The sequence below is a fragment of the Populus euphratica genome, unplaced genomic scaffold (assembly GCF_000495115.2).
Source record: "Populus euphratica unplaced genomic scaffold, PopEup_1.0 scaffold10.1, whole genome shotgun sequence".
NCBI lineage: Eukaryota > Viridiplantae > Streptophyta > Magnoliopsida > Malpighiales > Salicaceae > Populus > Populus euphratica.
Window position 1 is genome coordinate 848,973 of NW_011499856.1, and position 26,000 is coordinate 874,972.

At 33.1% G+C, this 26,000-nt stretch overlaps 4 protein-coding genes across 9 annotated transcripts; 2 read left to right on the forward strand and 2 right to left on the reverse strand.

Moving 5' to 3' along the window:
* The first annotated feature begins 3,182 nt into the window (after nucleotides 1–3,182).
* Nucleotides 3,183–8,990, forward strand: LOC105123282 (uncharacterized protein At1g04910-like). The gene is made up of 10 exons (XM_011022796.1): nucleotides 3,183–3,543; nucleotides 3,962–4,046; nucleotides 4,917–4,987; nucleotides 5,074–5,162; nucleotides 5,270–5,513; nucleotides 6,128–6,240; nucleotides 6,321–6,411; nucleotides 6,520–6,648; nucleotides 7,075–7,628; nucleotides 8,050–8,990. The coding sequence occupies exons 1-10, from the start codon at nucleotides 3,346–3,348 to the stop codon at nucleotides 8,477–8,479; spliced, it is 2,004 nt and encodes a 667-aa protein (XP_011021098.1). The 5' UTR covers nucleotides 3,183–3,345; the 3' UTR covers nucleotides 8,480–8,990.
* Nucleotides 8,991–13,135: 4,145 nt separating this feature from the next.
* LOC105123283 (transcription factor BIM2-like) lies at nucleotides 13,136–17,393 on the forward strand. Of its 4 annotated transcripts, none has more exons than XM_011022797.1 (7): nucleotides 13,136–13,348; nucleotides 13,429–13,534; nucleotides 13,857–13,929; nucleotides 14,003–14,098; nucleotides 15,388–15,803; nucleotides 16,428–16,554; nucleotides 16,975–17,393. In XM_011022797.1, exons 1-7 carry the CDS (start codon nucleotides 13,276–13,278, stop codon nucleotides 17,083–17,085), a joined length of 1,002 nt encoding a protein of 333 aa, XP_011021099.1. In that variant the 5' UTR covers nucleotides 13,136–13,275; the 3' UTR covers nucleotides 17,086–17,393. The 4 variants fall into 4 exon arrangements, with proteins under 4 accessions (XP_011021099.1, XP_011021103.1, XP_011021100.1 ...); XM_011022801.1 differs by having other exon boundaries at nucleotides 16,428–16,525; XM_011022798.1 differs by having other exon boundaries at nucleotides 13,860–13,929.
* Nucleotides 17,394–18,154: 761 nt separating this feature from the next.
* Nucleotides 18,155–19,985, reverse strand: LOC105123284 (crocetin glucosyltransferase, chloroplastic-like). The gene has a single exon (XM_011022802.1). The coding sequence runs from the start codon at nucleotides 19,749–19,751 to the stop codon at nucleotides 18,366–18,368; it is 1,386 nt and encodes a 461-aa protein (XP_011021104.1). The 5' UTR covers nucleotides 19,752–19,985; the 3' UTR covers nucleotides 18,155–18,365.
* Nucleotides 19,986–21,436: 1,451 nt separating this feature from the next.
* LOC105123285 (malate dehydrogenase, chloroplastic-like) lies at nucleotides 21,437–24,562 on the reverse strand. 3 transcript variants are annotated; one of them, XM_011022805.1, is made up of 2 exons: nucleotides 24,357–24,562; nucleotides 21,437–22,978 (listed from the first exon to the last, which is right to left on the reverse strand). In XM_011022805.1, the coding sequence occupies exon 2, from the start codon at nucleotides 22,963–22,965 to the stop codon at nucleotides 21,727–21,729; it is 1,239 nt and encodes a 412-aa protein (XP_011021107.1). In that variant the 5' UTR covers nucleotides 22,966–22,978; nucleotides 24,357–24,562; the 3' UTR covers nucleotides 21,437–21,726. The 3 variants fall into 3 exon arrangements, with proteins under 3 accessions (XP_011021107.1, XP_011021106.1, XP_011021105.1); XM_011022804.1 differs by having other exon boundaries at nucleotides 21,437–22,974; nucleotides 24,353–24,561; XM_011022803.1 differs by lacking the exon at nucleotides 24,357–24,562 and adding an exon at nucleotides 23,729–24,322 and having other exon boundaries at nucleotides 21,437–22,974.
* Nucleotides 24,563–26,000: the final 1,438 nt, after the last annotated feature.

A 26,000-nucleotide genomic window follows, 5' to 3' on the forward strand; every position in this document is an offset into this window, starting at 1 on the left:
TAAAACAAATATATTTTATGATATAATGTTAAAATAAGAACATTCCTAATGAAAGAATAATAATTATACCATAAAACTGGTCACTAAAAATTTAAGTCAAACCACTTATAACTTTTATAATATTTGAGGATAATGATATATCGTTGGATATTATATTTGATCTTCAAATATAAATCAATTAATTATAGAATTAATAATGAATTAAATTATTTTATTTTATTTAGAATTATGATTTATATTTTGACCAACTTATTAGAAAATCTAATGAGTTACACACATAAAAATCATTAGTAAAAAATTAGAATGACATAATTAATTAAAGGTGACTTGATTGCAAATAAGTTTCAAAAATAAAAAACTAAAATAAAATTAATACAGAGGTTTGCAATTATAGACCTAAAAAATAAGTAAAAACTTGATTGAATGAATTTTTAAAATTATTCTATATATATATATATATGATATTATTTAAAGGACAAATTAATATTTTTTATCATTTATTAAGTTTTTAGATTTTTTTTCTAAAAAAAATTATGAGATTACTCCTTGATAATTTATGTGAATTATTATTAAAAATTATATATTTAAACAACTTGTAATTTGCAAAAAAAAAATATCTCATCATTTATAACATTCCAATTTTAAAATAATTATTCAAAACTGAATTTTTATATAAATTTTAAAAGAATTTACATCTATGTAACATATTTAAAAATAATAATAATAAATTAACAATTTTTCGTTGCATTCTTGTTCGGTTTGATTAACGTTGCATTCCAGCTTACGCGCACCACGACTAATCCCACGGTCCACTGAACATCCTGCAAGCCCAGTGAACAGGTAAGGCACGACGGGGGTGACAGGCGTACCACACAGAGAAAAGCCAGCAAACATAGGAAGGAAACCACTCGCCAACCTCACTGCCACTGGGACTCGAACCGAAGTTCAAAAGAAGGCGAGCAGCGCCTTACGCCACTGAGCTACAAGCTGCGCGGTTTTTTTTCGTTGCATTCTTTTTTTTTTTAGATTAACGTGGGTGTCCGGGCCAGTTTGCACGCAGCATAACTAATCCCACGGGTCCTAAAGTTAACAACCATATAAGCTTCCAGTGACTATTATACGAGCAACCAAGAACTCAAACCTGCAAACTCAACTTCAGGAGAGAGGAAGATTTTTGGTGGAGCTGCACATGCGCCAAGTGCCAAATCACTCTCCTCCATTATTAATAACTTTGAAACCATCGATCCATCGTCTCGAAATAGAGTAACGCTGGATGAAAGTAGAAGCTCGAGGTATGGTTTTCACATGGTCAGCTAGCATGATGCTGTCCTTGTACATATTAATTAATGGCCTATGTGGGGAGCTAGCCAGCCAAACTTGTCACATGTTTTTCGACACATCATAATGTCCGAGCAAACCAAAATAGCAAAGCCAGATTAACTTACCGATGTGGAATTAGTTTGGAACTTGACGGAGCTTCATCAATCAGTAGCCAGAAACACGCACAGGCAACACCGGAGGCCGGCAAGGCAGCCAGGCATGACAACACTTACCTGCAACTGTGCGGCAAATAAATCAAACTTTCTACTTCATTTCGAGAATTGTCTGCAAAATAGACAAATTCAAGGTGCAATATCCACGAGGAAAAGGAAGGTGTAAAATAGCCTTTTGGGTCCATGCTCGGTGCTTCCGTGGTAAGAAAGCCGGAGTGACAATTTTACAGATATGAAGTTTGTGTAGCTGTGTAATAGCTGATATTTTTTAAATAATTTTTTATATTAAAATATGTATTAATAATTTTTTTAAAAAAATTATTTTTAATATTAGCATATCAAAATAATACAAAGTGTATAAATTATATTAAATTTTAATAAAAAAATTTAAATTTTTTAGAAATACAAATTGAATTGTATTTCTAAACGGTTCCATAAATAGAGATCAATCGATTTGATTCAGACGAGGAGCAGCTTTTAAACCCAATAAAGTTAGGTTAAAATCTAAAATGATAACCTTAATTTTTTTTTAAAAATTAATATATAACAAGTTTATTATGTATTAAATAATTATAAATTATAATATTTAAGTTTGAGTTATGGAAGTACAAACTCCGATAAATCTCATTTACTGTAAATGTTTTTTTTTTTTTAAAATTATGCTAATATATTTTTAAATACAACGTTACTGTGAAAAAAAACGTGCATGTGATTCCCACCTGAGTCAAGTCATAGCTGTTCCTTTTCTCTTTCCCAATTAAAATGCACAGTGATTGCCCTGCTCAGAAGTGAGCCCCACCTGCCCTTTTCCTTTCATTTTTGCTCGTTAGGTACCCTCCGATCCGATCCCAGATTTTATTTGGGAAGTTTTAATGTATCAAACATTTATTTGTTAAAGTATTTTTTATTTGAGAATATAATATAATAAAATAATAGTTTTTAATTTTGAAAAATTATTTTTAATTTTAATATATTAAAATAGTCTAAAATAATAAAAAATATTAATTTAAAATAAAAAATAAAAAATTTTATTTTAATTTTTTAAAAACATAAAAATAAATTGACCTTAATCCACACATATGTATTGCAAATCGCATGGAGCATGGAGGATACAAGAACCCCCTAAAAACCCCACTTGCTCTCTCTAGTGTTTTTTTTAACCAATTTTTTGGTTTTAAAAATATTAAATTAATATACTTTTTATAATTTTAATATATTAATATTGAAAAAAAATAAAAAAAAATCATTATTTTAATATATATATTTATAATTAAAAAAATAATTTATCTGAGAGGGCACCACTCACTAAGAGAATGTTTGGAAATATAAAAAGTGGTTGTTTTTTTAAAAATATATAAAAATTTTATTTTAAATAAAAAGTTTAAAATTGAAAAAAACCACCAGCATCCCAACTGCCTCTAATCAAATTTAATTTGTTTAAATTAATTTATTTTTCCTTTTAAAAAACGGAAGTACCCAACTTGTACCAGACATCTCAATCATTTACAAATTAAGCCAGCGGTACTAATTAGTAATTTAACATTCAATCAATATCTTTGTACTAATTAAAATTATCTCTTTATTGATTGATAAGAGAGTCGTTAATCTTAAAAAATAAAAAAAACAATCCTTGTCTGAATTTTTCAACCAGACATTTCTGTATTCTATAAGAGACGTCTCAGACGTGTCCTTGAGGCTTTTAAACTCTCTCTCTCTCCGTGACACTTGACTTCCACTACTCTGTCCTCTCCACTGCTTCAAATTGCCTTTTTTTTTACTTCAAGTTTCTCTCTTTAACAATCAAAACACGCAAAAACCAGAAAGCTGGGATCTTTACTGGTTAATAATATCTATGAAAGGAGAAGGGAAGATGGTGACTATGTCCAAGATGAAGTGGGTTGGTTTAGTTGGGCTAGTTCTGTCAGCCTTTTCTCTCTTTGTACATTTTTTGCTTGCTAGATACACTGAGGGAGGCATTTCTGATTACCAGTCTTCAGTCACAATCTTTTCTTGGAGACCCATCTTTGAAAACTCTGACTTTGCCAAGAATGTATGCACCATCACCACCACCACTTATTAACAATTACTTTCTCGTTTGCTTATATCATAATGTCTGTGCTGTTGAGATTTGGATTTGGTTTAGTGGGTTTTGAGATGCTTTCATTCTTAGTTTGGCTGGTTGTGGGCATTTCTTTGTTTTCTCTGTGTTAGTATGTCACTGCAATGGTTTTTGAGTTTTGGCTTTATTGTTGAGTGTTTTATGTTTTGTGTGGATCTAAACAGACCTTTCCACGGAGATGCCATATTTGTTCTTTTTCATTAGAGGAATTTTGTGTTCTTGACTTAGTTTGGATCCGTTTTCTAAATTTTTGAAATCATTTTTGGGTGGTACTGGTGAGATTTTTAGACTTACAGCATTAGGATCGTATGGTCTCTGATTTATTTTTTGCTTTTAATATGTGGTGCAGAGTCCCTTGTATAGAAGACTATGGGGTCAAGTAAGGCGGCTTGAATCCTTACATCCAGATGCAAATCCCAGAGGATATTATGCTGGTTAGCTTTCATGCCAAGGATTTTGCAATTAACAAAAATGTGATCCTGCAATGTTACGACTTAAACTAGGTTGCCTGGGTTTTCTAATTACGAATACAATATAAATTCACTGCAATATCATATTGCTACTTCTACTTTATCTCGGTTTTGTAACTCTTTAAGGACTGCAAAGTTATTATTGATATTGGTGCCATAACCTAAATTTGTTTCTGTGGAGATTTGGTAGGTTCTGCCTAGAAACACAGTCTGAGATCTTTCAAGTTTTTGAGAGTTTAAATTTTGGAGTGGGTTTCTATACACTGAAATCAGTATTATAAACCGAACTGGTAATGGAACTTAAAGAGTTTGTATGATCCTGGAGACGGGAATTGCTATCTGATGGTTTTTGGAACTTAAACAGCTCGAAATGAAACAGGAACCAAGCTGTTTTCTTTTCTTTTGCACTTGGATATGAATTTGCAGTGGAGAAATGGCACAAGTGAAATTTGGCCAAGAACATGTTGTGTGTATGACTTAATTGCTTTACCTGGTTGTGGCTCCATGTACAATTCATTCTTTTTGTATAATGGCAGTCAATCCCGTGTTGCTGTATATTGGACGCCCTTTAGTTTAATATTGAGTTGGCATTTCTTAAGATGTGTCTATCCCTGCATAACATGTCGCTTTTCCATTTTTCTTTATATGGATAGAGTTGGATTATATGATCTTCTAATCAGAATCTCTGATGTTGTGACACAACACAAAAGTTGATGAGTAAACTAGGGAATTGTTGTTCTTAGTCAATTATTTTATGCTATGATTTTTTTTTTTGTTTGTTCAAGTTTATATCATTTGCCGCACGAGCTCCTAACTTTAATATGCATACAACAGATCCCCGATCAGAATCAAGCGGGTATGTGTTTGTTAGGATACAAGGTGGATTCCATGAAATAAGGAATTCGGTGAGGGTAACATGCACTAGTTGGTATTATTTCCTATCATTGTGTAACACAGTTAGTCTGACTTCTGAATCTTGTTGGTCTTTTAGATATGTGATGTGGTTGCGATTTCTAGGCTTCTTAATGCTACTTTAGTTATTCCTGAGATCCAATCAACGACAAGCAGCAAAGGAATCAGGTGACTCCTTTTCTGTAATTAACTCTCACAAAATTTGTATCTATGGAAAAATTAATTTAATTGTTAATAATTCATTTTATGTAAATTTAATGAAATGTTCATTGCAGCTCCGAGTTCAAGAGTTTTGCATACCTATATAATGAAGATCAATTCATGGCAGCTTTGGTGAAAGATGTTAAAGTTGTGAAAACCCTTCCGCAAAATCTTAAAGGTGCAAGGAGGAAAAAAAAGATCCCATCATTCAGAGTGCCCAATTCAGCTTCACCATATTTTTATTTGCATCATGTTCTCCCAGTACTTAATAAGCATGCAGTGGTTGAACTAGTTGTTTCTGAAGGGGGGTGCTTGCAGGTACTTGATTTTCAATCATTGTTTAGCTATAGGTGTAGACATGTAGTTATATAGTTATATCTTAAACTTGATATTCAGAAATCATGTATAGATTTATGTATACTCTACTTTGCTTCATTTTTCTTACTTATTTCTTTCCTTTTCAACTCTTTCCTTTTCCAACCTATTTCGTAGTAGTTCATGATATTCTCACACCAGCATGAACTAGATACCTTTGGGCATTCTTGTACTTGATCTACGCCATTGTGTCACCAAAGTGTAGACATGCTGGTGCTTGTTTATGACTGCTGGTGTAAATTGAAAATAATGCTCTGGTGTTTTCGTTCTTATTTTATCTATAAAGAAATAAAGCTCGACCAATCTTGTTGCTTAAACTGTTTTAAGTTTGCTTTTTCCCCAATGATGTGATGTGTTATTTATTTATCCTACTCGTATCTGCCTTTTGGACTACTTGGTAACAATCTTCTTTGCAGCTAATTTTTCCTGATGAGATACTTTGCGGTCCTGTATTTTTTTTGAAATTGGGATTTAGATTTTCTTTTCTGAATATGATTACCATCTTTCTGTTACATCATGTGGCTAGGAGTATTACCATCTTTCTGGTCCTGATGTAGGCTATACTTCCACCCCATCTTGAAGAATATCAAAGGCTGAGGTGCAGAGTTGGTTTTCATGCCTTACGGTTTCGGCAAGAGGTCCATGAACTTGCAACTAAAATATTGCACAGGTCAATGACTGCTCATCATTTAATTGAAATATTTATCAGTCATATTCTTTGGTGATTTCTGAACTTTCCATGTATTTCAGGTTAAGGGCTCCTGGTAGACCATTTATAGCCTTTGATCCTGGTATGACGAGAGATGCCTTAGCATACCATGGCTGTGCTGAACTCTTCCAGGTACCTGCACCTATTCCTGAATTCATGATTGATTTTGATTTTTGGAAACCTTGAACAGCAAAGCTTACCTTGCGTTTAATTGTGTTGTGTCTTGGAGCTCTTCCCAAGGATGTGCACACTGAACTTATTCAGCACAAAAGAGCTTGGATGAAGAAACGTGGGATTGTTAAGGGGAAGCTTTCTGTAAATTCAGCCGAACAACGTCTTAATGGTTCATGTCCATTAATGCCAGAAGAGGTAAGAGTGTGTGTATCAAATTCTCCTGTTTAATATTTGATGCATAGGAAATGTGCTTCTGATTCCTCCAAATGTCCATTTTAGGAAGCTTAATTTGTCTATTGCTTGTGCCCTGGAATTTTTTAAGAATGTAGAGGAAGAAATTACATCTCAAGGTTATTAGTCACTTTACCTGCACAGGGAGTGGGGTCATCTCCAGATTTATGTCTTACAGAAGGGACAACCTTTCATTGCCTAATCACTGATTGGTTGATGGAACAAGCTTATGATGGAACAAGCTTATGATGATGGTCCTAATACCAAAAAATGGCTGTTCCAAGTCTTAACTCTTTCACTTTATAAAACAACGAAGTATATCATATAAAAAGAAAATATTTAAATAAATTCTAAGTGCTACTCTGGTCTAAATTAATTGGTTTTCTGCAGGTTGGTATTCTTCTACGTGCATATGGATATTCATGGGACACAATTTTATATATCTCTGGGGGAGAAGTTTTTGGTGGCCAGCGGACACTGATTCCTCTTCATGCCATGTTTGAAAATACTGTTGATAGAACTTCTCTTAGTGCTGCATGGGAGATGAGTAGAATTTATGGTCGTGAGGTTAACATTGTTGACACTAAATTAAGGGCTCCACCTTCTGTTGTGCAAGAAAAAAAGCTTGGAGCATGGAAAAATGCAGGCCCGCGTCCCCATCCACTTCCACCCCCTCCAGCTCGGCCTAAATATCCACACAACATTGAAGGTTGGTGGGGTTGGGTGGCTGAGAGTGATAACGAGCCTGAGAGTACAGTAATGGAGTTGAGGACCAATGCCCATAAGCTATTATGGGAAGCAATTGACTATTTGATTTGTGTTGAAGCTGATGTTTTCATCCCTGGGTTTGACCGTGATGGGAAAGGACGTCCAAATTTTGCCAGCTTGGTAATGGGGCATAGGCTATATCAATCAGCTGCATCTAAAACATTCCGGCTAGACAGGTAATCATTCCTATTAACAGAAGTGTGCATGCTTATGAATAGTTAACCACGGGAGTAAATTTGAATTGTGAAAGTACTTTCATGGAAAACACTTATCCTCAAACATGCCCAATGGGAGTGCCCATCTACTATGGCCTCTTTGATGTTTTCTTAAATGGGTTCTAATTTCAGGTACTGGGATTAACTTGATAAGTTGGTTTGTGTAGTCTCCTTTTGCAACTAATTCTTGTTGGTTGGACCATATGCCTTACAAATTCAGCTATGCATGCTATACATCTTTATCTATTTTTGTGTTTATAAAAGTCATTTTGTCATTCAGTCTGCACAAATCTAAGTGATGACGCGTTCAAACATGGTGGGTCAGTGCACATAACCTTTTTTCTGTCTGTTAACAAGGATCTGTTTTTCTCCTGTATAATAGAAAGGAAGTTGTCAAGCTTTTGGAAGAAAACCGCGAACATTTGTACCAAGCAAATCATACCTGGCTGACTTCAATACGCAAACATCTTAGAAGAAGTTTAATTGATGGTGTAATAGAAGCATCCTCAAAATCAAAGCCATTTTCTTTTCTCTCCCATCCAGCGCCTGAATGTTCTTGCTTGAGAGATGATCCTACCAAACCAGTTGAGGCTTCCCTTGGAGTTATGCATAGTTGCCCTAAGTGGATGGATAGTGAGATAAAAACAAAATTGAAGGATAAAGAAACTGAAGAGGATTCTGACGAAGATGTTTCTTCATCTTCTGGACTGTTTTTCAAGAATATTGGTGGAAATAATCAGAGTGGAGGTGGAGAATTGATCAAGGAAGAGTCTCAACTAGATGATCAAGAAGAACTTGAGGGCTCAGACTGATTAAGAGCCCGTGAGTTCTAATATTAGGCTCTTGAGCGCGTTGGACACCGTCCCCTACCACCACGTTGTTTTCTGCATGGGGTATTGAGTTTCATAACTTGGAGGGAGAAAGGTTGTGAAGAGCAATTATTGGCTTCTGCCTTGATAGGAGAGGGAAAATGTTGAGATGGGAGTTGAAAAACTTGATGGCTCTCAAACTCAGCACAACTCCAGATCCATAAGCTCAGGTTGAAGCCCTGTGACATTGACATATGCTAATGCAAGCTCCTTTGGGAAATATTTCAGCCATCATCTTGGAAGCGAAAAGTCAATTTTGATGCAGACAGATTGCTTCTGATTTATAACCCAAAAGCAGACCATTTTTGTAGGAAGCTCTAATATTCATTCCTAGGCATATTGATGCGCTCATCAATGTGGCATTGTTGATAGCAGAACAATATAGATATTTAATCCATGACAGAATGTATCCATTCTTTGTGTTAGATATTTGGCTTTTATATTGGTGTCTTGAGTTTTATAATTGCTTTTTATTTTTATTTTCATAAAAGTGGATTTTATAAATCAACTTTAATTGATATAAATTGATCAAACATATTGCTTTTTAAGTTTTTTTTTTTTAATGTCGTTAAGTATTTAAAAAAAGAGTCTTCTAATATGCATCTAAAAAAACAAAATAATATAGCATTGCCAGATTAATAATGCTTCACTATGCATTTGTCTTTTTCAAAATAACACAAAAATAATATTATTTTTTTTTAATTTAAAGAAATTCTAAATCCTGAAAAGTGTAATTTATAGGTTTAGATAAACAAATAAAATTTTAATTATTTCAAGTTTTTATAAAAAATATATTATGTAAATTTTAAATTTTTTATCATAACAATTTTTTATCATTAAAAAAAATAAAAAAGGAAGATTAGGAAGCAGGTTTGGTGTCCAGAACTGCACCAACCTGGCATGCTAAGGAGGGCTAGGCATTGGGCCCAAACCCTTATGTTTTTTTTCCTGGGTTCTTGACACTTAAAATAAAATAAAATTAGGATGTAGATTCATTTATTCTCTAGTTTTGATATAGTTTTTAAATATTATTATTATTTTATTTGTATTTTAATAATTTATTTTTTAATTATTATGTATCTTATATGAAAATAATAATATTAATAATAAATTATTTATAAAAGTTGGATTGGAACTATTTTTTTATAAAAAATAAATAAATTTTGAACATGATTTTAATATATCTATATATGTTTTTTAGCTTTCAAACACAAATAAAATATAAAATTAATATGTTGATATATTTTTTTAACTTACTTTAACAATCATATATTTTTTTAACAAAAGAATAATTCTATTTTAAAACTTTATGTTCATTAAGATAAACAATAGAGAAGTTAATAAAATAAACTGATTTTAAACTTGCTAAATATATGTTTTGTGATGATTTAAAATGACTTATATTTTTCTCAAAAAAAAAATATTGTTCTATAATTAAATAAAAATTATATAATTTTTTTTTTTGAAAACCTACATATGCATGAGATTTAAATATCTTAATATATATTTTTATTTTAACTTCCTAACTTAATAAATGGTTTAAATTAACAAACTTGTTATTATTTATTAACATATATAATTCTCCATTTTTTTTATTAAATACTCATATTATCTTTATTTTACAATGAAAATATTTTAATAAAAAAATAAAAAAATTCTTCACCTTCGTTAAAAAAAAAAAATCGATCCCCCACCTCAGCATACCACGGAAATGCAGACTAGCGTGGACTATTTGACTTGACTGCTTGCTTGAACAGTGAAAAAACACACACACACATATATAACCTTCAAAATGGTAGCCATTTTCTTTATTTATTCGTTCGACTTGACTGATTAATCTGGGGAAGAAAGTTCCAAACAGAATCATAGAAACTGCTGCTAGAATCATAGAAACTGCTGAGAAAGCAGCAGTTACATGGACCCTCCAGTGATCAGCTTATGCCTTGGTCAACAAGAGAACGTGTAAATCTCTGCTGAAATCTTCCACCAAAAAACGCCTCAGGCATCAGAATTCCTTTGAATATAAACGTGGCCACCAAGAATAGTCCGCTTTATAAGTAGCAAAGCTATTGCTGTATGAAACCAAGAAGAAGCGCAATCAAGCAAGCATTTATACATCTGCTTTTATCATTCGACTCGACTATTCTTGATTAAGGGATAACATAGAAGTCTTTCTTGAACAAAATGGGCTACAGGGAGAGGAGCACAAGTCGGCGTGCCGCCCTTTTAAGGTGGTTGGTTTTCTTCTTCCATGACGCTGCAAGCTTTGATGGTGAGGCCGCCAGGTCTTCAAGAAACTCAGCACCCTTCAGGCCCGAGGAGGAAATGGTGGCAGCAGCTAGGCATTTCTCAACTGCTCATAGAGTTCGATTTGGCTAAACATCCGTGTGCGTAGTAATTGTGGCTGTGACCAAAATGATCAAGTCCAGATCTCCATGAAATTCGTTTGACTCTGCGTCAGCATGCATGATGAGTCAAGTTACAAAGAAGAGGATCCCAATCAATCCTTCGTGATGGATGTAGCTGGTTAATTCAGCTTTAATATTCAACTTCTCTGATTGAGAATTGCAATGGTGATAGGGGAAAACAAGAATCATGCTTGAAGATTCATTTGTACAAAGTTAATTGTTATTTCTATGAATATTTGATCTTTTAAAATATTTTGCCAGTTTAATTTCGCGTACTCGGAATTAATTCAGCGTTGGTTTAACTAAGCCATTTTATTTTGAACTTCATCAAGCAAGCATTCATGTCAAGTTTCTTGTAGAACTCCCTGAATTCTTTAATGGTTCCTTCTTCTTCTTGTTCTTTTGTTGATAGATTTAACGGTTTTGAATTTGAATTTGAATTACTGGCATAATTAATTCTTTTTCAATACAGATCTTTTAAGAGAACTTCATTTATATAAAAAAATTTCTCTTTATCACGGTCAAATCATGAATCTTAAGAACCCTGTAAATTGTTTTTTTGGTGCCGAAGAGATATAACAAGAATAAGAGAATATTCATCAATCAATTTGTTTTTTTTTAATTATTATTTTATGAAAAGCGAATATTCAATCTTAAGAACCCAGTACACAGTTAAAATAGAAAACCCATGTTTTTTTTTTTACTTTTAATTTATTTTCCCATAAACATATTTACTAACATGAACCCGGTTCATGCAAATCATTTTGCTGCAGGCCAGTACCAAGCAAGGAATAATGGCAATAATAAGACCACAAAATAAATGGTATTTGATTCCTTTTCTTTTTCTCTCTTGCAACATTTGATGAGTTTTGGAACTCAACTAGTCTTTTTACCCGCATTACACTCTGCATGTTATATTATTTTTCTTATAAACTTATAAAACAAATAAGAACTAGGAGTCCAAAATCTTGATGTATGATAAAAGAAGAATTTTTAAATTATTGATACCATGATGGATTATATATTTTTTTAAAAAATATTGAAACACTAATATAATAGATTAATTAAAATTAACTATGTTTAACTTATAAAATTCTTAATATAGAACATGTGCCACGATAATACAATATAATCCAAATCAAAATAAATTATATTAATACTTTTAAAAATATTTTAAGTAAACTAAAAATGATATCATGCCCTATTACATGACACATTCTATTGTTTTTTTTTTTTAAGTTAAGATTTGAGTAATTCATCTACTATGTATTCATTTAATTGAGTTAATTTAATAATATAATTAAAAAAATTAATGAATAATAAATAAAAAGACATAAGATAATTATTATTTTTAAAATTAATAAAAAATCATATAAAAATAAGGAAATTAATTTTCAAATAAGTTAAATATTAAAAGGATAAAATACAAAATATAAATTAAAAAAAAACAAATGATTTAATACAACACACTATATTGTGGGTTAAATATTATTTTTTCTAACTTTAATTTTTTTATGTTAGTATTTTTTTTTAATTCAACCAAATGTGGACAAAACAAAGAGCAGACAACCCACAAAAAAGTGAGTAACATTTAATTTCACATTCATTCCATATTTCGACAAAAATGGAGCCATTATTATGGCTGGTTAGTCTTAAAGTACAAGTTTGGCCCATCACATGATAAACAAGATAGAAATGGTGGAGAAATAAAACCAAGAAAACGACAAAGATTGGAGAGTTCAATTAGACCACGTTCCTAATCCTTCAACAAAACAGAAATTTATGTTTAGATTATGAAAATTAATCCTATAATATTTTATTAATACACACATAAGTATAGTTTAATGATTATATATCTCACAAGTTTTTTTATTAAAATAAAATCTAATCTTAATAATCTCAATTTATTTAATTATCATATAATAAAAAACCCATCCATATGTTGTTATCTGGTTCAAGCTTGAGAAGTATATTATATAGTCTTGCGCGAACCTATTGAAGAAAAAAATTGCTAATTATATTTAATAATAATCATCATCAGGTTAATATGATGATACGCTTTTAGGATCATATCAGATTTTTAATAATGATAATAATAACAAGGGTTACTCACCACGCGCACGTTAGCACCCTTTTAAATAAATAAATATACATAAACAGAAAAAAACAAATTAATTTTCCTTGAGAAAAGAATAATGTGAAATATCAATCATGTCATGTCATGTCATCATCTCCTATCCTTCCTAGGGCCCAGGGCTTCTGCTCCACATAACTGGACACACAAAATTCCTCCCTCCTCCTCTCCTTTTCCATTTCTGTATAGTAGTAGTAATGGTGAAATCAACAAAATCTCACCTCGACGAAGAAGATGAAGCTGAAGACTACGACTCGTCGTCCTACAAAGGTAACGTACACAACCTTTTTTTAATTGTTTTTAATTTTGTTGATAATTAATTTCAGAAGTAAATAATTATATACATATAGAAGAAGCAGCGAAAGCAGAGAGTAAAAGCAATGAGCTGAAGGCGAATGCGAACCGGTCCAAGCATTCGGAGACGGAGCAGCGTAGAAGGAGCAAGATTAACGAGAGGTAAATTTCTCTTTACTCTATTATTATTATATGTAATTATAAAATGGTACTTCTGTTAGCATTGTTAAACGCTGAAAGAAATGGCGTCGTTTTAGGCTTCATTGGTGAAGAAATGACAACAAAGTTCTTAATTTCTTTGTTTCAATATGTTAAATTTATTTGAAAGAAAACAGTTTTGTATTTAATTCTTGTGTTTGAGCTTTCTCAGTAGACTATTTTGCATTTGATTACTAATGCATATCACTTTTTCTAAAATTTTTTTATTTAACATATATATTGGAGTTTTGTTCTTGGCTTACCGATTAAATGATATTTTGTGAAGCAGGTTCCAGGCTTTGAGGAATCTTGTTCCTCAAAATGATCAGAAAAGAGATAAGGCGTCGTTCTTGTTAGAGGTTAACCGATCAACCTTTTTCTTTTTGGTTTTAAATTCCTGAATTTATTGATTTTTTTTTTAATCATGTGCAGGTTATAGAGTACGTTCAGTTTTTACAGGATAAGTTGCAAATTTATGAGGGATCGTATGAAGGCTGGAGTCAGGAGCCAGCTAAATTATTGCCATGGGTAAACTTTCGATCATGGACATTTACGTCTGCATATTGCTTTTCATCAACATTACCCTGTTCAACACAGATATTTTAAAATAAATGATCATACATTACCAATCAACAACAATCTAGGGTATTGAATTAAACAACTTCAAGGTAGATGAACTTTGTTTGTGCATTTGAAGGATAGATGAATATAGTTTCTAATTATCACACCTAACATGCTTGGCAAGCCATGCAAGGTGGGTTGCTTTGCCATGACTAGGAGAAGGATCATTGTTTGGAACTGAAGGAAATGCTCACAATTTACAACTTTTATCACGTTTAGAACATGTTCATTGAAGTTCCTCGAGTTTGATTAAGATATGCACATTATAATGGGGTCCTGTGTGCATTTCCATACATAGTAGCCAAAATTGGATGGTGATAACCTCCGTGGTCTTTTTTTCTGTACATCTTGCTTTGTAAAGTAAACTAGAAATATGGAATGACCAAAATTTATAAACATGTCAATAAATGTCTTCCTGTTTTCACTATCAGGCCCATCTTACGACTTAGACATGATATTTTAAGATTTTGATACATGTGTTCCTTTGTTTGATTTGGAACATTGAGGATGCAACCTTAGTTTTATAGCATGGGCTAGAGAGAGGTTCAGGACTTTGGATGATTTGGGGTTTGGTGCATTCTGTATGAACTTACACACTGGCATTTGAATGTATGCATTTTTAGGTTGTAAAAATGAGCTCTTTGGATCTAGTGGCCTAGGTTCTAAAGGTGTTCTCATATAAATGTTGAGGCATGCACTTTTTTAACTGAACTGTGCCCATGCTGATTGCTTTCTGATTGAGAATTTTCATATGCACTTGATATGGTGTGTGTCATCAAGTTATGGGCCTCTTAGATTTTAAGTGATTTACTTCCTCTTGATTGTGTGGAATGACACACTTAAATTGTGAGGCAAGTACTTGATCATTTTCTCAAAACTGTATTCTAACTTTTGACAATTTTTATTGTTTAAAAATAGCATCTCAAATGCACTCATATTCATTTATTGTACATAGAATACCAATACTACCAACGACTTAATCTGTTTCCCATATCATAGCATGTGGAACACATTATCTTTCACAAGTGCCACAGAAGGTGATTGGGTAATAATGTGCATCAACTTTTCAATTTGTTCTCTTTGTAGAATATTTTCTAGACATGAATTGTAATCGCATCCTCTATATATGTGATAGCGGGGCATATGTTCCCTATAATGTTTTCCCTTCCAAATGGTTTTTGTTTTCTTTGAAACAGAAGAATTATAGTGCTTCTGCTGAAAGCAGACTGGGTCATACACAAGTTATGAAGAGTGGTTCTGCTCATGAAAATACTGTAATGCTTGGAAATGTACATAACTCAATAAAATCTGACATTGACACTGCTGCAATGTATAAAACTTTGGATCATTCCCCTGGGCCAACCAACCCAGCAATTCCATTTGACGTGCAAACACAGTCGTGTGTATTTGCTGCTGTTGGGAGGGGTGGTGTGTCTACAGAGTCCTTGCAGGAATCTGTTTCTGACGCTGAGAACATGGCTTACCAGCTTCAATCCCAACTATTGCAACCATGTGCCACTGAGTGTATTACTCCAAACAATACACTGAATGGACAGGAGGACATGGCAAGTGACAGTCGATCAGTTAATATCTCCAATGCCTATTCTAAACAGTGAGCATCTGCCCATCTCTCAATAATTCTGTTGCATTACTAATTGTAAAATCGAACCATTGACCTTATTTTTGGCATGGAATCACTTCATGGGCATGCTTGTTATGAAACTAGCATTTTTGGTCATGTATATCATGCACTGGCCTTACCCGCTGGAGATTAGGAAAGAAAAAATCATGGTTGTCTAGCACCAGCTAAAATTTTTTAGAAGAGTTTGATGCAAATATTTATGTTAGATTTACCCAGGTTGGTAACTTGATCAATGAAGTTTTACCTTGATGTTGTCTGCAAGTTTATGATTTCAGATTTTATGCACCGGTTATCCGGGGTAAGGCTTTTGTAAGGTAGATTGTTGGGTCATTGCAAGGGTTACTTGTACATGTATGATACAAGGTGTTATCTTATGCCAATGATTAGACTTTTTCTAATGCTTTGAAGTTTCTTTTTCGGGATTTGTATTTTATTATAAAGATTTGTATTTTTGATCTTCAGAATTTATACAAGTTTACCGCATTATTAATAGTGGTCTTAGCAATCATACCTGCCATCAGTTCATTGAGCTGCTTAGTAGCTCTGTAAAGACATCTTATATATGTTGTTATAGAATGGGCTTTTGGTCAACAGGATATTAAATACTCTGACCCAAGCACTACAATCATCGGGTGTGGATCTAGCACAGACAAGCATCACAGTGCAAATTGATGTAGGCAAACGAGAAAATGGTACAAATGCTGTGGCACCAAGTTCAAAGGTTTATTTCTGTGATCCTAAACTAATTGTTGCAATCCCTATATGATTCCTTGATTTTTTGAACAAAGCTAGCATATTTGCTAATGATTTTCGAACAGAGGTTGCATATTTGCTGTGAAACCTCTTCCCCCTCTTTTTTTTTTTTTTTAAAAAAAAAGAAAAGGCACTGGCTATTTGATCCTAAACTGAAGTCTTTGAAGCCCTCTGATGCTATGATTTTTTAACAGAAGTCCTCTATGATACGGTGATTCTTTTAGCAGACCTTGATGATGCTAGGATTTTTGAGCATGTATTGCTAGACTTTTGCATTACTGTGTCCCTTGTTTTTTCTTTTAGTAGTTTGACCATCTGTCTTCATCTGGTTCTCTCTCTCTCTCTCTCTCTTATTTTTTTTTTTTTACCTTATCCATTGTTTTCCCAGGATCAGGTAAATCATTATCTAAGTAATCAACTGATCATACAAGATGGAGTTGGGAGCAGTGTAGAAGACTTGAATCAAGCTCACAAGAGACAGAAGAGAGAAAAATGCTAGCGTATCATTCCACTCATGATGTGTCTACCTGCTTGATTATGTCATTTAATCCCTATATTGGAAAATGTGGTGTTCACTTTGTCTTTCCATGATCCACAGCCAGGTCCAGATCAGCTGTACATGTATATATACACTCTTTGGTTTGTTTCCTAGTGGTGTGGAGTATCCTGGAAGAAAGATGACAGTAGCTTTTTTATCTTCTTTATTGGTATTCTCATTTCATATAGAGGTTTCCATTCATATAATGAGAAGCTGCTTGTTATGTTGCTGTGGTTTTACTATGCACACAAGCTTTTTCCTTGTTTTTATTTTCCTTTTTGGTTCCTTTTTATCTTTATCTTCATCCTTAATTTTTCCCTTTCCTTTCTCTCCCTGCGCTTACCTTTTCACTCTCTTCATCTTATGATTTATACATGGAAAATGATCCGGTATACGCACACCTGTCCTTTTATCTTTTCTTCTATTGTATTTGGCGTTTATCTTGTTGAGGGCATGTCGTTTGTTGCATGCTATGAACTTCCATTTAGAACAAATGGTATATGCTATAAACACATCATAAGGGATTTGTGTAGCTTGAGCTTAGAGGGAAAGGAAAAATTGAACTCCAGATCTGGACCTGGACCTCCTCTCCACTTGAGCAGGTGATTGCTGGACTTCATCCCTCCTGCTCTTGCATGAATACCACTGAGAGAAAAGCTCATTGGTCATGATCTTACTCTTTATTTTTTATTGAAATGTTATCCAAAATTAAGGAATTTGTGATGTGATGCTGCACCGATGGTCTGATCAATTTTCTTCATATTTATAATAGATGAACGTGAAATGGAGGAGACATCCCTTGCGTTGAAAGGCTTACAGAGGCTAGCAAGCTGTTTATAAACATGGCTTCTTGACTCGTTTTGAATGAATCGTCGAAATCAACCAAATCGGGTAACGGCAAAACAAGTCGATCTCAGAATTCTCTTTCCGTTTCTGTCCTATAAATGCTTGAAATCATCTTTAGACAACTCAACGGATCACACACTAATACCCTAAAATATGAAAGTAGGGTGGCTTTCAAGCCAGCTTGTGTTCAAAATTTTCAGAAAAATCAAAGCTTTTTCGGATGATTAAACCAATAAACGGGATCACAACATGTCAACTGAATTATAGTTCTATCAGTTATCCAAACCTTAACTTGATACATGCATAATTCAACCTGCTCTTTACACACGCATACTTCTCTCTAATCGTAAGTGTTTCAGACTCGACTATAAATCAAGGTGGAGCGCCTCCCTCCATCATTCGATCTTTTCCAGAAAGGCATTGAGATTGTTATATGAAGAACCCCCCTCCATCACAGCCTCCAAAGTCAATCCTTTCCACTTTTTAGCATTCCTCCTTATTTCCTCTCCTCTCTGACCACCTCCCATCACCATCTCCAAACACCTCTCAATCTCTTCTGCTTCTAAAGTACCATCATCATTCACTCTTGCTCTAACTCCGGTCCTCCACACCTCTTCCACCATCTTTGCATTTGTTGTCTGGTCAGAGAATTGTGGGAACCCCACAACAGGAACACCTGTTGCTAGGCTCTCCAGTGTTGAGTTCCACCCACAATGCATCATAAAACACCCTATCGATTCGTGAGCGAGCACCTCCATTTGTGAACACCATGGCACTATCAACCCTTCTTCTTCATTCACTTTGTCCCTTATCTTCTCCTCGAACTCTCTATCATCACTACCAGCTGAAGGTCGAACTACCCATAAGAATGGCCTGCAGGTACCAGTTAGACCGAGCAATATCTTTTCCATTTGATTTTTTTGCAACACAGCTAGACTTCCAAAGGAAACATAAACTACTGACCCTTTTGGTTTTGAATTCAACCACTGACTGTATTCTGTAGATTTTTCAAACAAGTCAATTCCACAAGACGAGTCTGTTGAGTTGTTTTCATCTAAAAATGCATATGAAACTAATGGTCCGATTGGGATTGGGTTAAGATTACTGATGCGTCTGATTGCTTCTTCTTCTAGGCAATCAGAGGTGTTGAGTAGCACACATGGGTTTGAGTCTTTTTCTAGTGCTTGGATATGGTGTTGAAAGAGAGGGATGAGTATTGATGCATGTGGATCATTGGGCAAAAGGAAGGAAGGCATATCTTTACTAGTGAACAGTGGCAATCCAGGCATTTCAATTGAGCTTGGAGGCCCATTATCATTACTATCATATACACCATCACGTTCTTTAAAGAAACAGTAACATAGAGCAAAGGCAGTAGTAGACAGAATACAAAGAAAAGCAGATGGGATGGACATGTCACGTGCAACATCAGCAGCCCAAGGGAGGAGAAGGGTGTAGATTAGGTAGCTCACCGGATTACCCTCCTTGGAGAGAGACAGGAGGAGCTCAGTTAAGGTTTGTGAGCCAACACGTTTGAGTTCAGCCCTGATGCGGTGTGGATCGTTGGTGGGTTTGATCCCATCATCAAAACCATCTGAGAAAGAGGCATAGTGTAAATTTTCAAGTGAAGGGAAGGCTTCGACCTGAGTGAGACCATGTGCTGTAGTGGCAAAAGTGACTCTCCCGGCACCGGCATGTATCAGGCACTTGCCAAGTTGGAACATAGGATTTAAGTGGCCCTGGGCAGGCAAGGCGATTAGGAGAAAGTGCTTGTTCTCCATGTCTATCGTCTCTCTGTGTTGCCTGGTCCATGTTTCTTGCTTCTTTTGTCAATGGTGTTTAGTTTTCATGGTTAAAGTATTAATTTTTTTGGTCAAAGTCTTAATTGCGTGTGGGTTATACAACCTGGGCCCATATGCTAGACTTTGTTTCTGACTTTTAATGCTTCTCTATAACCCACAGTGACCTCTTGAGTGACTTTTGCTTATAGTATGATTTTCTACTCATTGCCTTCCATTCGAATCTTGATTATGCGTCGTCACCTGTACAAGCATTGGACTTGAATGGCCTCATACTTTCCCTAATTTTGAAGGAAAATTTTCACTGCCCGTTAAGACTTGTGTCCTAGTAAAGGGTCACGCATTTTGTAGAAAAGGCAGTCTATAAGTTATTAGCCATGGAACTAGTAACCTTTCGAGGAGATCCAACAACATGGAGTGTTTTTTTTTTTTTTTAATTATAGATATTCGTACCTGTTTATATATATATATATTGACTAATTTTTTGAGATTTTAAAATTAATAATTATATAAATTTTTAATAATTTTAAAATTTATGGTATTTAAACTAATGATATTTAGAGAATAAACTCAGAATTTGATTTGTTAAATTATACTTTTCAAGATTTGATGGAATGTTAATTGACAAGCAAAACGAATGCAAAACGAATGTGAATATGTAAACAAGATGCTCAACGAAAGCTTTGCTATGAACTCAAATAAATGAACACCTCTAGGCTTACTGTGAAGTATCTAGAATTCTGATCCAATACTCCTGAACTTATATCAGCAAATTTAAAGATTGGTGATGCAGATGCAGCCTTACTAAACAGACAATAGTGTAGCTATATAGGGACAATTTTTTTAATATTTTTTATATTAAAATATTAATATAATAGTTTGTTGAATGGTTAATACATGGAAGTTATTATTGTTGATTTATATTTTAATATTATATATAATATATATGTCCAGCTTATTACAGTAGATTTTTTCCTTTTTTTTTTCTTCCCCTAATTAATCGAGAGTCTTTTTTTCTTTTGAGTTGTTCATGCCTCTTTCTTGTATGCAAATTTCTCATCAAGTCTTCTTCAAGTATAATTAAATAATTATTTTTTTATTTTTTGTTTTAGGTAAATTTTCTTTATTTTTTTATTTGTTTCATTATCTAATTGTAATTTTATTCTTTTATAATTAATATTAAAAATATGAGGGTTTATAATAATTTAAGAATTTTGATATAAATATGTTCAAAATAAATATTTGAATCCGTTAATTTAATTAATTAAATATTTATTTTTTTATTATAAAAGAATAAATTAATATTGTCAAGAGTAGATTACGAAATATAATAAAAAATAAGTGGATAAATAATAGTTTGGTTGTACACATTAAGAATGATAATGAAATTATTATGAAGCGATTTCTAAATATAAAAATTTAAAAAGAACAATTATAATATAAATTTTTTTATTTTAAAATATTTTAAAATTAATTTTATTTAATATAAAATAGTATATATATTTTAAATTGATTTTTAATATATATCTATATAATATAATATTTATTAATAATTTACTATTTTATTTAAAAAATTATAACTCCACCACTGTAAATAGAGATACTTGCAAAAGTCTACACTAAACAAAGAAAAATCAAAATGCTTTCTTGGACTCCATATGATAATAGATGCATGCAATCTTGCAAAAAATTACTCTTAAGAAATCGAAAATTGGGATACACCCCCCATTTTATCTCCGAGGGGAAAAAAATACATGCTCTTCTTGATGGTAGCAATTGCAATTTGTGAAGGTACAACACTAAAGAAAATATATCCTCAAAAGAAGTTTCTCAAGACATAAGATGGTGAAAATTCTGCAAAACTGAAATTGCCGATGCATTGATCTGGGGAAAAGATGGCCAACGTAGATAAGACCCACATTTCTGTCTGGTTATGACTTCCAGAAATTAACTCAATCTATGTAGTCACTGGTTGCTTCTGAGCAAATGCAATGCCTTTCTCAATGCTGGCCTTCAGTTCAGGCTTGAGAGCTTCCAGTGCCTTCTGTTCATACTCAGTCAGCCCTTGGAGGTCAGATGAAATGAAAGCTTCGACCCCCTTCCTTCCAAGTTTTACCCTTGATGCGAAGAATGGAAGCTCAGTAAGATCTGATTGCACAAATGAGCACTCATAGACATCAGCATCACCATCCAATGCGCGAAGAGAAGATTCAACAAATCTGGCTGCAGCATATGCCATTGACAGGGTAGCAGACCCTGCCCCTTCCTTTGCCTCCACAACTTCTGTCCCGGCATTCTGGATCCTTACAGTTAGCTCTTGCACTTCCTCATCATTGAAACTAACTGGGGGTCTCGTCTTTGATAGGAGGGGAAGAATGGTTTTTCCAGCGTGCCCCCCTACTACTGGTACATCCACATCGATAAGCTTGAGATTCTTCTTCTGAGCAACAAATGTGTTTGCCCTAACAACATCAAGTGTAGTAACACCAAAGAGCTTCTTTGGATCATACACACCTTTCTGCTTCAAAACTTCAGCTGCAATTGGCAATGTAGAGTTGACTGGATTGCTGATAATGTGTATAAAAGCATCAGGGCAGTTATCAGCAACAGCCTCAACCAACGTCTTTACTATGTTGGCATTGATGCTGAAGAGGTCATCGCGGGTCATACCAGGCTTCCTTGGAACACCAGCTGGAATGACAACAACATCTACACCCTTCAAAGAATTGGGTAATTCAGATGTTCCTGTGAAACCCAAGACTTGAGAGGGGGTGTTACAGTGACTGAGATCAGCAGCAACTCCCTTGACATTTGCTATATCATAGATGTGCAGGGCGGAAATCAATGGGGACATCTTAACTAGAAGTGCTAAAGGCTGACCTATCCCTCCAGCAGCTCCAAGAATTGCCACCTTGTAAGATGCCTGTGGGTTTAGGTTATGCTGTGACCTTTGGCTTGATTTTTGAGCTTTTGGTGCAGCAGCGCCTTGAAGCGCTGCACCGCTTTCCTTGCCTAAGAAAGATGACCCCGACTCACACTTAACAAAGGTTGCTGCCTTGAGTCCACTGAAGGTCGCAAGAGTGTTCTGGGAGTTAAATCTCACAGACAAGGGCTTCGATTGCGGGAGTTGGCTCACTTTGGTGCCAAGGGAGATAGTTGATCCAATAGAAAAGGTAGCAGCAGATGTTGCCGCCATTTTGTATAGCTGTGAAACAAAAAACAATGCAGGGCTTATTTCATTAAAGAACTAACACTTATAACAACGAAAGTGAGGTTTATTTGAATTCAATCCAAAAGATAAAGATGCAGTTCATCACTATCCAGGCAACTCTAGCAGCCAAAGCACGATCTGAAAACATAACATGCTTAAGAACAAAATAAAAGAAGTTAAATTAGCAAAACCAAGCAACCTCACTTCAAAACCACCTTTAAAATTAAACCACCAACCATACATTAACCTCATAGAAATTCCTTAAATACATCATTGCAGTGATAAATACAAATATAGTGTCAAAATGTAAGGTATGACTGAACAAAATCTTCAAAAGCATAGGCCATTGCAGATTGAACAACCAAAATCCTGTGAGCAAAGTGATAAAAGATCCGTTACTATAAAACAGATAAACAAGAATATGTAGATGTGGCATTGGGAAAATTAAAAGGCATAATTGAAGGAGCTAAGTAAAGAAATTGGTTAGAAATAATATTCAATATTACTTTGGGTAATTATATAATTAAGGAGAAAAAATAATAAAGTTAATTAGCTATTTTTTACAATTAATCAAAGTGAGCACATCCACCTTCTCTCAGACAAAAAAAAAAAAAAAAACATGAGCGGTAACAATAAAAATTTGATGGCTAATAATCCATAATTTATAATGTGATTATTGGATCCATCTACCACCATTTAAAAATCAGAAATTCAAAACCTAGGGCATATCTAAAAGAGCTTTGCTTACACACAGGAACATTTCTGGGGGAAAAAAAAGCAATTCAAAGCAGCAGCCAGGACTGCACTGCAGGGACTAAGGTGAACAATAATTAAATCCACAGGGACTAGACTATACGACACGTCATCTTCAACCTCAACCAGACCTTAGAATATGTTCCAGTAAATACTCATCTCTACATGGTTTCTTTTCTTCTTCTTTTTTCCTTTTTTGGTTCAAATTACATCAGGTTAAATGAAAATCCTTTAATCTAGAAAAGAACAGGTGGTAGTCCGCATATCACTCTACCATTCACTGAAAACACCTTAAAAGATAGCACAAATTTAAATTTTAGCAAAAAGTTTCACACTATCTCCTCCAAATCCATAATTGAATCCACATAAAATTAAAAACCATAAATCAAACGTTTAAGATTGGTTTCTATCTAATTCATGCAACAATCTTTTTTTTTTTTTAAATTGAAATAGAAGCCAACCCCAGATGGAAAAACTAAAAGGAGCAGATAATAAAAAAACAATTAATAGTTTCATAAATTAAATAAATAAAAAATGTATGGCTTCTAACAGTTTAAAGCTGCAAGAAAAGCAATAATAGCAATGCTAAGAATATGAAAATGGGGTTGGTCGGTTTTACCTGCTGGAAGAGAAAAGGTAAAGATTTTGAAGGACTGCTACTGCTTCTGCTTCTGCTGAAACAATGAAATTTAGCTAAAGGAAAGGGATGTTAGTGTTGAGATAAAAAAAAAAAAATCAAATCTTTTCTATTAAGCGTTTTTTTGTTGAGGTTTTTGCACGGTCTGATTCTCATTTCAGACTACGAAAATGCTGGGATGCAAGGATTTTTTTACCGGATGGAATGCTAACACGTGGAATGATAGGGTCCAGATTTCATCTTGGACTGGGATGGTTTTGAGGGTTTTTTTATGGGACACTGACCCGAAAACGAAAGAAAAGAAACTGGAAATTACGTGTTATTGGACTCTTTATAATCATTACTATATTATTGACCAGCGATAGGTTAAATCTTTCTTAAATATTAAAAAAATATTCAAATGTTATCAATTTTTCATATGAAAAATAAAAAAAACTTTCAATTTTAAAAAGTAACCTAAATAATCTTTTAAAATATTGTTTAATTCGAAAAAAAATTTAAGATGGATTTTTTTTAATATTAACATGATAATATATTGAATTAATTTGAGTCAACCTGAATTAACATGTTAAATTTATGACCTAAGTTATAAGATCATAATAATCTTATGGAAAATAAATTAAAATAAATTATAAAATTTAATTCTTAATCAATCAAATGATAAAGGATAAAATTAAAAATAAATAAATTAAAAAAGAACCTGAAAAAAAAAACTAAATTAACTTATCAAACCCGTGACCGGGTTATAATATTGAGATAACTTTATATAAAACAAATTATATCAAATTACAAAGTTTAATTCTTAATCAATCCAATATTAAAGGATAAAATTAAAAAAATAAATCAATTAAAAAATATAAAAAATTACTCAAGTCAATTCATCAAACTCATAACCTAGATTTTGAGACGAAGACAATCTAATAGAAATAAAATAAAAAAACAATAACATAACTTAATATATCAAATCCATAATTTTAGTCATGAAATTGAGCTATCGTAGAGTGCAAGTCAAAATAAATTATAAAATTTAATTTTTAGTTATTCTGTTGGACTAAATATTGAGTGATAAAATTAATAAAAAAATTTATTAGAAAAAAACATATAAAATGAGCAAAGTCAAGTTAGGTTAACTCTTAAAATACTATTTATAGGTTATAAGGCCTAAATAACTTAAAAAATAAAGTAAAATAAATTATAAAGTTTAATTTTCAATGAAATACAATATTAAATAATAAAATTAGAGGAAAAATCAATTAAAAAATAAAAAAATCGAGTCAATAAACTTAATTTATTAAATCTGTGACTTAAATTATAAAATAAAAACAATGTAATAAAAAGCAAATCTAATATTAAAGAATTTGTCATTTTTTAAACTAAAAATATATTTTATAATAAAAATAAAAATAAATTTATTATTAATGACTCATTAATTAAAAAAAAAATCATGATGACAGGTTTGAGTTGGATTGGTTCCTGAGTCAGACCATCCAGTCTGTTCTCCTATAAGCATTTTATTCATTTGCCAGCTACAAGAACAGCCCTAATCATTACTTGATAACTCCAAGCCATTTAATTAAGACTAATATGTCTGTGTACTTTATCACTTTCCTATTTGTGTTTATACTAATTT

Bases quoted from the DNA above. Each gene is read 5' to 3' on its own strand.
- LOC105123282 (XM_011022796.1), top strand. From the start codon at position 3,346: ATGAAAGGAGAAGGGAAGATGGTGACTATGTCCAAGATGAAGTGGGTT. The intron at 4,047-4,916 runs GTTAGCTTTCAT...TGCATACAACAG, and splicing joins TCCCAGAGGATATTATGCTG to ATCCCCGATCAGAATCAAGC. The intron at 6,649-7,074 runs GTAAGAGTGTGT...GGTTTTCTGCAG, and splicing joins GTCCATTAATGCCAGAAGAG to GTTGGTATTCTTCTACGTGC.
- LOC105123283 (XM_011022797.1), top strand. From the start codon at position 13,276: ATGGTGAAATCAACAAAATCTCACCTCGACGAAGAAGATGAAGCTGAA. The intron at 13,349-13,428 runs GTAACGTACACA...ATATACATATAG, and splicing joins CGACTCGTCGTCCTACAAAG to AAGAAGCAGCGAAAGCAGAG. The intron at 16,555-16,974 runs GTTTATTTCTGT...TTGTTTTCCCAG, and splicing joins CTGTGGCACCAAGTTCAAAG to GATCAGGTAAATCATTATCT.
- LOC105123284 (XM_011022802.1), bottom strand. From the start codon at position 19,751: ATGGAGAACAAGCACTTTCTCCTAATCGCCTTGCCTGCCCAGGGCCAC.